The sequence below is a fragment of the Terrapene carolina genome, unplaced genomic scaffold, assembly GCF_002925995.2.
Source record: "Terrapene carolina triunguis isolate 2854851 unplaced genomic scaffold, T_m_triunguis-2.0 Scaffold58, whole genome shotgun sequence".
Taxonomy (NCBI): Eukaryota; Metazoa; Chordata; order Testudines; family Emydidae; genus Terrapene; species Terrapene triunguis.
The window spans coordinates 5,630,617-5,643,002 of record NW_020664409.1 but is presented as its reverse complement, the minus strand read 5'-3'; the positions used below and the strand labels follow the sequence as shown (position 1 = coordinate 5,643,002).

The following is a 12,386-nucleotide window of genomic DNA, read 5'->3' as shown; positions in this document are numbered from 1 at the left end:
CCAGATGCATATTTCAAACTCCTTAAAGTCTTGGATCAGGTGTTTTGATTTGGGCCCAGATCCAAGGTTTGGCTGGGGCCTGAACTCTAGATTGTGTTTTGTTGTTTTTTTTTTTTAATAAACTCTATCCACTTAAACACTGCTAACTTGCCTCTTGGATATGTCTACATGTTGAGCTGGGGGTATTATGATTCCCATCTTGAGGCGACATGCTCACACTAGCTCCCATCAAACTTGTATGATAAAAATAGAGTGTAGTTGCAGCATTGTGAGCAGTGCGAGGGGGTAGCTGACCACAGTATGTGCCTAGGGATTTGGCTGGGGAAGTACTTGGGGTGGCTAGTCCTTCCTGCCACTCGCACCAATGACTACACTCTATTTTTAGTATGCTAGCTTGATGAGAGCTAGTGTGAAATATGTCTCCTTGCGCTGGGAATCACACCCGCAGCTCAAAGTGTAGACATATGCTTGGAGAACAAAGGCTTTAGGCTTTTGACAGCAGTCAAAAACACAGAACCTGTCATCTCTTCTGCCAGTATTTGAGTTTGGCTCCCTTAAATTGCTGGAGAGATTACAGTTACTAAGAGACAATGGGGAATGGGAGTCTTTTCATTAATTTATACACGAGAGTTCCCTTGTACAGAGATTGTTAATGGATACAATTGGAGGCATGGCAAGGCAGAATCTAGTGTTTGGATGCACTATTATAGGGGTTTTTTTAATACTTGGACTTTACAGTAATTGAAGTACAGTTAGTCAGAACAGTGATTGGTTCAAATTCCCCTCCCAGTTATGACCATGCAACCCCATTTAGTGCAATGAGATTGTAGGGCTCCATATTTAATCCATTTCATTGATCTCAAGCTCAGATATGTTCTGTTAAGGAAAAAAAGGAAATATTTCCCCCCTAACTGCTGCACGGTACACTCTGCTTGGGATCTAAGCATTGCAGCTGGGTTCTTTCTGACTCTTGTGTCATTACCAATAATAAAGGGTCTACTGGCTGAATTTAGCTATGAATTTTGTTGATGGCATATTTCTTAGCTATCTGTTCTAATGTAACGTATACATTTATACGACACTCATCACGGTGATATCTGACTGAGTGTTTTGCAAAATCCACTCACTTAAAATAGTTACCTTCTCTTTAGTTCTCTCTCCCCTATCCACAAAAAGATAGAGAGGCTTTATTTTATTGTGAGAAAGCCCAGGCTTATGTCAGAGAGACAGAGGTGTCCCTAAAATAGGGTGGACTCAACCCACTGAAAACTTTGAAGATCAGGACTTGAGGGGAGATTCTGTTCTGTCTGTGCCTACACTTGAGAAGACGGTGTGATTCCCAGATTGAGTAGACATACTTTTAGCACACTGCTAGCTTGAGTAATAGTGTAGCACAGGCAGTAGCTATCCATCCTGAGTACAAATCCACCTTAACCCTCTGGCTATGTATTCAGGGCGGCTAGCCCATGTCACCACTGCTGCTGCCTGTCTTACCACAAGTATGTCTACATGAGCTGGGAATCACAGCCCTAGCTTGTAGTGTAGACATAACCTAAGAGATGCAGCACAGAACTTCATCCCAGGCAGAGGGAGTTCTAACATGGCTTTCAGCCACCTTTGCACACTCCCGATCCTGGGCAGTTTTGGGGGCCAGAGCAGCTTCCAGCATAACTCAGTGGTTTGAGCATTGGCCTACTAAACCCAGGGTTGTGAGTTCAATCCTTGAGGGGGCCACCTACGGATCTGGGGCAAAATCAGTACTTGGTCCTGCTAGTGAAGGCAGGGGGCTGGACTCGATGACCTTTCAGGGTCCCTTCCAGTTCTAGGAGATAGGTATATCTCCATATATTCTATTCTATAATTTAAACCTGGCACCTGTGTTAGTTATGAGAGCCTGGGCTACCATATGGGCAGCAGCACTGCCTGGAAAGTCTGCAGCCTGCCCCCGACAAACCCTTTAAGCTAGGGCTTGTGACGTATGGGGGAGTCCTTGGAGGATAGCCGTGTGGCTGTGTGCTACAGTACCTGAGCCAGGGGAATCCTCCAGCTGCAACCGAGGCCTTTAGGGTCCCTTTACACCACTGGGATCCAGTGTAAAGGGATTAGACTGAGGGTGAGGATCTCACCTCTGAACCCTTAGGCCTTGGCTACACTGGCGCTGTACAGCGCTGCAACTTGCTGCGCTCAGGGGTGTGAAAACGCCCCCCCCCAAGCGCAGCGAGTACAGCGCCAGTGTAATCAGCGCCTGCAGCGCTGCACGCTCGCTCGCAGCGCTGCAAGCTACTCCCCTCGGAGAGGTGGAGCACATACAGCGCTGCGAGAGAGCTCTCGCAGCGCTGGCGGCGCGACTACACTCGCGCTTCACAGCGCTGCCGTGAATTGCCAAGTGTAGCCAAGGCCTTAGCTGATCTGCAGCATTCAATCAGGCATTAGGATGGTGACTGGAAAACCAGAATGGTGTGTTCACATCCACTCAGGAAGCTTAAGCAGGGGGGTCTGCCACGTTTTGAACCACCTGAGGGTTTTCACAGCTCTTGTTTACAGCCCCAGGTGCAGCGTGTTACACTAATCAAGCCTGGAGGTGACGAGTACATGGATCACCAGGGCCAAGTCTGCATCTGTCTGGGTGGAATGTAAGTGGAAGACACAGTGTTAGCAGCTGTGGTTATTTTGATATCTGGTATCAGCGAGGAATGTCAGAGTATTCCAAAGCTACATACCATCTTCATGCTCTGCAGGCAGACACCCTTGATTTTGGGTAATGATCTGACACTTGTTAGTTCTTTGGAATGGTTTTCCTCCACCTCCCAGTGCTGTTTCAGCCATTTGCTCTTTATCCATGAACTAGTCTTGTTTAGGTAGCGGTATAGCTGGCTTTGGTGCTGTTTGCCTACAAAGTGAAGGATATCTTAAAAATGGAATGGACCAGTCACATCCCAGTGGTGCGTGCATTATATGAACAGAACAGGCCCCAGCTAACTCTCCCATAGCTGTATGAGCACTGCAATGGTAACTGCATTTAAAACTTGTTTAAATCAATACAGTGAGCAGATATGACTCACGGGGCAGATATGTTGAGTGAGAAGGTGCCAGTTCTTACATGGTGGGCCAAATTCATTCCCTGTCTACCAGTTGAGTTGCACCAGGGATGAAGTTTGGTCCACCTATTTTTCTGGCTTTAACTAAACTTTAAAACCCAAAGCTCATCTCAGAAATGAATCTTTCACAATCCACTGAAAGAAAAGAGGAAACACTGTCAAAAAGACATGGACCTTTTTTTGGCCCCCTGCTATTTTGTCTGAGAGTCAACTGTCTCCTTTCTCACTTTCCCTGCTGCATTAGCACATTGGTCTCTGAAAGTGAAGAAGTAAGCTGCAGCAAGGAAGTTATTCAGCAGGCAAGTTCACTCTTCATGGCTTTGCTTGGGATAAAGTTTCTGTTTCTTTTAGGTCAGAAAACTATTGTCCTGCATAGAAAAGCAGACATACACTTTAATAAGCCAGCAATCTTGAAAATGAAGTGCATTTCTACTATAGACGAAGGCATATATTATATGTGCCCCCACAAAGAGGCAATGCACTTTCTCTCATGCTGCCCCATCATGTGGTAGAGACCCGTTAGCCTGCCTGAACCATCACTTGCTACATAAGCAGGATGACTTAGGTATTCTTCACTCAGCTGCTGCCACTCCATTTTGCCCATGCTTAACTGTGCCATATGTATAAACTGTTGTATTGTGTATATCGTGTGTGTTCTTCACGTAGTATAGCAGATATATATTTTTGCTGGTGCTATAGGCGGGGCTGATTAGGTTGCTCTACTATTAAAGTTGCTTGACACTTCCCATTATAATACCCTGTTTTCAAACTTTGCCAAAGTGTAACTGTTTGGAGGGAAATTTTCCATGCTAGGGTCTGCCTCAGGCTGAATTGTTTAGGAAAATTTCAGACAAAATGGTTCAGCCATTTCTGAGAATGAGGCTAGGGAAAAATATACTTATTTGCCCTTGTTAAAAAAAATTCTGGCAACTTTTTTGTGTGAAAAATTATAGCGCCCCCAGGCTTTGAACCAGGAACTCAAAATTTAGCAGGGGGTGGCCTTTGTCGCAGGCGTGCCATTTGTTGTCCCCGCGAAAGCTGCAAAAATTTGGCTAAGTTATTATAAGCCTTTGAAAAATCAAATTTTGCACATGCTCAGTAGAGACTTTAGCTGCTAAATTCCCAGAAGATTCCATCAGCATTGAGCCTGTTTCTCTCTGGGGCTTGGGACTTGCCCTGCAATTGTAGCCCTGGGCTACTGTGTGCTATGACAGTCCAGGCACCTGATCTAAGAGCAGGGAGCCTGGCTAACCTTTGCTCTAAATGACACCCCCTCCTCCATACTTCTGGGGCCCAGGCAGGTGAAGGAGGGCTTTCTGATTGAATGACAGAGGAGACAAGAGCTGAACCTGGCAGAGGGAGCAGATTGGGAAAAGAAGCCTAGGAAGTTGGGAAGAACAGGAATGGAGGCGGGGAGGGGCAGAGTGGGAAACTGAGACTGGAAGTTGGGGTGGAAGGCGAGACTGGGACTGGCTGGGCAAGGAGACTGGGATTGGGAGCCAGGGAGGGAACCAGGGGGGACTGGGAGCCAATAGGTGGGAGGAAACTGAGATTGGATGAGGAGCTGGAGTGCAGGGTGGGCAAGGAAACTTGGACTGAGAACCAGTGGGACAAGGAAATTGAGGTAAAGGGGGAGGGGAGACAGCTCTGATGAGGAGCCAGGATGTGGGAGAACTGGGACTGACTGAACTGGGTCCAGTGGAAAAAAATAGTATGTGATCATGTAATTAAAGACTGTATCATAGTGCATATGCACAAAATGTGGTACAGGAAACCTTAAATCTGGTATTTCCCAACTTTGGAGTACTTGACTTTGCAACCTTAGTAATGTTCTTTTAACACAGGTTATTATGTGTAGGGTGACCTGATGTCCCGATTTTATAGGTACAGTCCTGATTTTTGGCTCTCTTTCTTATATAGGCTCCTATTACCCACCACGCCCTGTCCTGATTTTTCACACTTGATGTCTGGTCACCCTAATTATGTGTGACATTTTGTTTGTTCTATCACAGTGTATCTAGAGCTGTTTATTATCACATCTTTCTGCGCCTCAGTTACCCACTCTGTAAAATGGGGATTATGACGTTTACGCACCTTTGTAAATGGCTTTGAGATCTCTCTTGATGAAAAGCACCATTTAGTTCTGAAGTAGTAGTAGTATTTTTCTTTATCTTAGATTGTATGCTCAGATGTTTGGGGCATTAATCTTACTCTGTCTGTTATACACCGTGAAATTTTATTGCACTGTAAGTGAATTATAAAATTAATAAATGATAATTATACACTAAGGCCCCTATTACTTAAGTTTTTAAGTGAGGTTTTAAGTCCCTGTCACCTGTGCAGTTGGGATAGTTGCAAAAATAAGACACAAAGCTACTGAATAGGTATAGCCCATAAACACAACTGCTGTTGCTGCTAAACTAGCCTCATATTCTCAGACAGACAGTAACAATTAGGCAAATGCCGTACCTTGTTCCTCGAAGATGATCTGTCTCCTGGGTTCTGGCAGGCTATGAGAGGGAGTGGAAGCCACTGATGGGGCCCATCAGTGAGAAAACGTTGCTCACAGCCCAGAAGCATTCCCTTGTAGGAGCTGACAGCAAGAGGTTCAGCTATCTTAACCTCTATCACAGTGTCTCTCTTGCTATCAGCAAACAGAGTAAACCCCCCAAACATCAGCAGGATCTATTCCCCCGGGCAATCAAAGCACCATGATACCAACTTAGGCCACTGGCTCAGTTTCCTTTGGAAAGCCCATGAAACACTTGTGTGCACACCCAAGGCTTATCACACCCACTGCTGCCAGTGTCTGTTCTAAAATGCAGCAGAGATGGGGGTTTCTGGCTGTGCTCAGCTGCACGGGTCATACACAAGCACAAACTGCTGCAGATGGGGAAAAAGTGAAGCAAAATGAGGTAAAAATACTAGCTTTGGAGCAGCTTGCACAACAAAATCAAAAGCAGGAAAGTTGTTAGGCCTACCTGGAAAGGGTGGATCCTGTAAGGTGCTCCCTCAGGTCACATACTCATCAATCAGCTTGAAGGGCATTTAGCACCTTGCAATAAGTGCTCAGCACTTTACAGGTCATGACCTACATTAACATACACAGAACTGTCCCAGAATCCTTCATTCCTCCCCTCCTCCACCTACATGGCTCTTCCCCAACCACCATTCCACTCACTGCCGCCACCACCACATTGCACAGAAAATGAAACATTCAAGTCGAAGATGAAAAACCTCAAGCTTCTGCTTTACGAAGCCCATAGCATATGGTGAAGAACATGATGAGAGAATCATATCTTGTACTAGAGCCAGATTACCCAACTCACTTGTGGATTATCGCATCAAAAAGCTATTTCTGCTAGCACATTGCCTTCTGCTGTGACCCCTCAATGTACAGTACACCAACATTTAAAATGTCTCTGTTGGTTTATAATAGACCTCAGTAGTAGCAATGCGTCTGGGGTTTGCAACAGGGAGTGTATGATTCTGCTTTTACCTGTAGTATCATTAGCAGAATGTGTAGCAGAATAAATAAGGTTAAAAAAATAATGGAACTACAATGAATAATCTGGGTTCCTAAAAACCCTGTCCAGTTGTTGTGTCCTAAATGCGCACACAGCTTTGTCATTTCCACTAGCACCTAATCATGCTAATCATTACATTTGAATTTTCCATGCTGGTTCCCAAGGTTTGCTGTGTTATTACAGGTTTGGTATTAGCCTTGAGGGCACCAATGAATGTGAGCTCTCTGCTGTTCACTGACTTCTATTTTGTTTTGCTTGTTGCAGGATGGAGGCTGTAGCTGTCCAGGAGATGTCGCCAAAGCGTTTGGTAAGTACACTATGTCGTGTTCAGCATCAGAGGGCCAAATTAATCTCCGATGACACTCCCATGCAGTCAGTAAAGTTACATCAGTGTGAATTTGGCCTTAAATAGCTAATCAACACCAGGCTATCTTCATCCTTGGGGTAACCCCACTGAAGTTAATACACAAACTATGAATTTGGCCCTACATCTAATTTATACAGTCCAAATTATACAGACCAAAAAGATGCACAGATCAATGTCCTATTTAGAAACTAGACCATTGGGGTGACTGAGGCTGGACTTTTATGACCTGCAGAGACAGTAGCTGAAAGATAAGGGTTACCTCCAACTAGGTTTCACCATTACTTCACCGGGACGTTGCCAAATCTGGCAGGCCTGACATTAGGCTTTGTTTTGGTTCATGGCCACACATGCAGTTTGCGCTGACCCTCTGTTCTGCCCAGCTGCTTGCTGTTGAGAACAGGCTGACAAGTGAAGGTACAATGCGTATGCCGCAAAACAACGATTGCAGGCAAACTCGATGTTCGAGGTAAGTTGTTGGGAGTCAGTCACACAGCTGAAGAGTGGGGATTTTATTTTTACTAAGCCTCTGGGGCGGAGCAAGCTTTCAGTATATCCCAGTTAATTATTAAGAGACATAATTTGTTCTCACTGATATCAGTGGCTTCGGTGGAGTTACTCCAGCTTTACGCTGGTGTGACTGCGAGCAGAATCTGCCTTACGTGTTTTCCGTTGTTCACAGAAATTACAGTTGGGGCCTGTCAGTCCTAGCAGCAAGGTGGACGCTGGTTCATGTTTGAGCTGGGCAGTCCTGATTTTGATGGGGCTGAGCGCATCCCCACACTGGGCTGGAAGGGCATAAAGACACCCTTAAATACCTTTGGGGGTGTTACAACATGGCAATGCCAGGGTGGAACAGGACAACACAGAGTGTCATTGCTACGTCAGCATGTTGTGATGCCAGTGTCACGGCAGGCACTGTGATACAGCATATATCTCAAAAAAGATACATTAGAATTGGAAAAGGTACAGAGAAAGGCAACAAAAATGATTAAGGATTTGGAACAGCTGCCATATGAGGAGAGATTGTAAAGATTGGGACTGGTTCAGATTGAAAAAGAGACAACTAAGAGGGGATCGGATAGAGATCTATAAAATCATGACTGGTGTGGAGAAAGTGACTAAGGAAGTGTTATTTACCCCTTCACATAACACAAGAACCAGGGGTTACCTGATGAAATTAATAGGCAGCAGGTTTAAAACAAACGAAAAAGTACTTCTTCACACAACGCACAGTCAACCTATGGAACTTGTTGGTATGGGCCAAAACTATAATGGGGGCTCAAAAAAGATTTAGATAAGTTCCTGGAGGATAGGTCCTTCTTGGCTAATAGCCACTGATGGTCAGGGATGTGACCTCCATGCTCTGGGTATCCCTAAACTTCTAGCTGCCAAGAAGCTGTGAGTGGACAACAAGCGATGGAACCCTTGATGATTGCCCATTTTCTTCATTCCCTTTGAAGCACCTGGATTTGGCCACTGTCAGAAGACAGGATACTGGGCTAGATGGACCATTGGTCTGACCCAGTATGGCCGTTCTTATATTTACCTGGCAGGAAATTTTCAAAGGGTAGAAATTAGAGGCCTAAACCAAAACCTCAGATCTGCACCAACTCAAACTTTGTGTGAGTGCTGGGAGAGTTGAAATCCAGCTCCGAGGATTGCATATAGCTCCTATCTTTAGAATAGCCACCTGATAACGGAGGATTAAAGCAGGATCCTTGTGATCTGGGACCCATAGTCAGGAAGCCTCAGTTCTGGAGTGAGCAGCCAGGCCCACCACTCCAACTGATTGCTGCCAGCTGGGTACTATCGACTTGCTGTTTGGAATCCTCGGAACTATCACAGGACCCTTAGATCACATCATGAGTGACATGACCGAGGGATGGGGACCGCTGTTAGAATTGTGTGATTCTGACATGGTTGAATGGTGGCAGCTGTCGCTGGCTTTGGACCAAAGTTGGGTTGAACCTGGGGCCGCCGTCAGTATGTCTACACAGCCAGCGGGGAGCAAGGCTCCCAGCCTGCCTGGGGCTTAAAATAGCTGTGTAGATAGCATTTGGAAGCTGCAGCTCAGCCTGGAGGTCAGGCTCCGAAGCCTGGGGGAGGGGGATCTGTCTGTCGACCTGGCCTGGGAGACTCACTCCTGTAGGTTGTGTGGATGAATGGATTGGATAGAATTTCCCATGAGGCATTCTATTGTCAGTTGTTCCACAGTCACCCCCGGTGCAGTTAGTTCTTTGTTCTGCCAGTCTCTCTTCAGCCTGACCCTGCTCAGTCTCCTGCCGTGGTTGTTGTTAAGGACGTTACAAGCTGAGGACTATGACCTCACTGCATTCCAAGCTGGAGGGGAAGAGACCTGGCCAGTGGAAAAGCTCTTATTTCAATGGGAATCTTTCCAGAAATTAGAACAACAGGAAATTACTTCAAAACGTTTAACTGTTTATCTTTGTAATTTGCTGTGAGTCCGAAGGGTTTCTTTGGGCTGCCCTGAGCAGAAATTTGCTCTCTGAAACCTGTGGCAGTGCAGATGTGGGCGTGGCAACTGGCTAGTCAGGATATGCATTGGGGCATTAGAGCCCTCGAGTGAGACCCCAGATTGCTTCTCGAAGAGGGGGAGGGTTGAGAAACACTTGAGATTACATGATAGGCAACAATCCTGCACTGGCAGCAGGCTGGACAAAATGGCTGAACAACTAGGGCTGTATCGTTCTGAGAGTTGACACAGATTAGGGTGATCTCCTTATAGTTAATAAATTGACGATTGGGAGCCCCCGTATGGCCAGGGGCCCGTGCTAGTAGATTTGAATGCAGGATTGGGGCCTAAGATAGACAAACATAACAGCCCAGATGCACACCAGACTGGATGACCTGATGATGGAAGCGTTTGAAGGCAGCATGGAGATCACTGGTGTTCAATACATGGTTATTGTTGAAAGACATTGTGAAAGGAGCAGTTGGAATGGGCATCTGAAAGAACAGCCAGGCTGGTTGTTTGGTGCATAGTGCCAGGGAAGAAGCTCCAACCGTAAAGGGGGGCATGGAAGGAAGCAAAAAAGGTGAGTGTGACAGGAGGAGGCAAAGGGGCATTGAGGAGGCAGCCAGCAAGGCAATAGGAAGAAATTAAATGAATGGAGGTGCAGCGCTGTGCAGAGCCTTCAGGGTAAGGACAAGCAGACTAAAAGGCAAAAGATGAGGGTCTGCCAGCATGGGTGGCAGGTATTGTAGGCCGGGGAGGCTGAGCCTCCTCTAACCCAGGCTGTGGCCCTGCCCATGCTCCACCCTGAGGCCCCGATGGTTCGGGAGAACTGACAGAATCCAGTCATAGTCTGGACGTGAACACACAATGAGAGGGAGAAGTCAAAGATGACGCTGAGGTATTGGACCAGGGTGCCTGAGTCAAGAGTGAAAAGTTCAGGGTGGTGAAAAAGAAAGGGAAAGGATTTGAGGTGGAGGAGAAGGTTGAGAACAAGGAATTCAGTCTGTTTTATCACCTGTTTTCATCACTGCACCAGCTGAGTGCCTCACAAACATGAGTGGCTTCGATAAACCTTCTTGTGAGGTAGGGAAGTATCATTCCCTTTGACAGAGGGGGAAACTGAGTCACGGAGCAATTAAGTGACTGGGCCATGATCACACAGGAAGCCTGTGGCACAACTAGGAACATAACGCAGGGCTCCTGAATCCCAGTCCAGTGTCCTAGACACAACACAGCCTTCCTGCCGAGGGGTAGTGATGGGATGAAATATGAGAGTAGAGACTAAATGGAGAGGGAAGAGTTGGGATGGAGATGCTGTTTTGAGCGTCATTAGTATAGAGGGGGTAAGTGAAACTATGAGAGCAGAAAACATCTGCTCTGCATAGAGGATTTATCAGACAGACTGTACAGTGGTTTCTTTGCAGTCTGGGTCCTTATGAAAAGTACTTACTGTGTTGTTGCACTTTCCCTTTCCTGACAAATGGGCTTTTGAACAGAAACATTGTGCACGGAAAACAAAGACTCCAGCTGTGTGTGATCGTGAGAGAGCAAAAAGCCAGGTTTGTAATCTGTCACCAGCACCTCTGGTCACTACAGAGCGTGAGCAAGCCGAACAAACATAGCCCTCACCTCCACACAAAAGGGGTAGAGTGTTCTGAAAAGCCTTGGTCCTCAATAGCAACACAAAAGCCAAGCAGAAAGTACTGAAGCAAAAGCACTTCGGGAAAAACAAAAGGACTTCTTGTGGTTGGAGCTGCAGGGTGGTAAGAATGTGTATTTCAACTAGTTTAGTTAAATGTTCTGGAGGGTATGAGGCCAAGTTCTGGGCTGGGTTTGCAGAAACACTGCCCATCCCTGACAGGAACCATGGCAAACTATGCAAAAGTGGATCAAGTTGGTAAATTTTTATTCCAGTAATTTAAACTGATTCTCAATGAGTCAAGTGTTTTTTGGTATTTTTTTTTTTTTAAATGAGAACTGTGAGGGAACCAGAATTGCTGTTTTCTGGGAAATACTCAGGGCCCTACCAAATTCATGGTCCATTTTGGTCAATTTCATGGCCAGAGGGTTTTTAAATTAGTCAATTTCACATTTGCAGATGTGTACATCTGAAATTTCAGGGTGTTGTAACCATTGGGGGCCTTAACCCAAAAGGGGGGGTGCAGGGAGTTGCAGACGGAGGAGGTTCACAGAGGTCAGGGCTGGCCCACAACATTTTGGCACCTGAGGCAGGGAGCTCAAATGGCACCCCCATGTCCCCTCACTTGGGCCAAAACTTTGAAAGGTCTCAATTCTGCCTTCTTCCTGTTCTACTCCTCTCATAATACTGCTCTGCTACCTACCCCAATAAAGGAGAACTAACAACTTAAAATGCCTTGTTCAGAAATTTTAAATAACACTTAACTTTCAAACACCTGAACAGCAAATGTAACTTTTCTTGTCTGCATAGTAAACACTGGCATTTTTATCTGTTTGAATAATCAAAGTGGTGTGGTGCTTTCCGTGCCTTCTTGGTTGCAAAGATTTGAACTGCTTCCTGCTGAAGGTCCACCGTCTGGGCCAGCTCATGTTCTAGTGAGATGGCTGCAAGGCCGACCAGCCTCTCCTGTGTCATTGTGGAGCGTAGATGTGTTTTTAACAACTTCAGCTTGGAGAAGCTGCGTTCTCCACTGGCAACTGCTACAGGAAGTGTTAGAAGTGTGCGCAGAGCAGGGCCGGATTAACTTTTTGTAGGCCCAGCTCCAAACATATTTGTGGGGCCCCCGGGGAATGATTGTAAAAGGGGCTGGGGGCAAAAGCACAGTGGAACGGGAGCTAGGGTAAGGTTACCATACGTCCGGATTTTCCCGGACATGTCGGGCTTTTTGGGACTCAAATCCCCGTCCGGGGGGAAATCCCAAAAAGCCGGACACGTCCGG

General features: G+C 46.2%; 1 protein-coding gene across 1 annotated transcript in view; it reads left to right on the top strand.

Moving 5' to 3' along the window:
- GMPR (guanosine monophosphate reductase) overlaps positions 1 to 12,386 on the top strand; it is a 49,239-nt gene that overhangs the window by 23,006 nt on the left and 13,847 nt on the right. Inside the window, exon 7 of the mRNA XM_024200756.3 lies at positions 6,890 to 6,932. Within this exon, the coding sequence (XP_024056524.1) occupies positions 6,890 to 6,932 (43 nt within the window). The remainder of the gene's footprint in view (positions 1 to 6,889; positions 6,933 to 12,386) is intronic.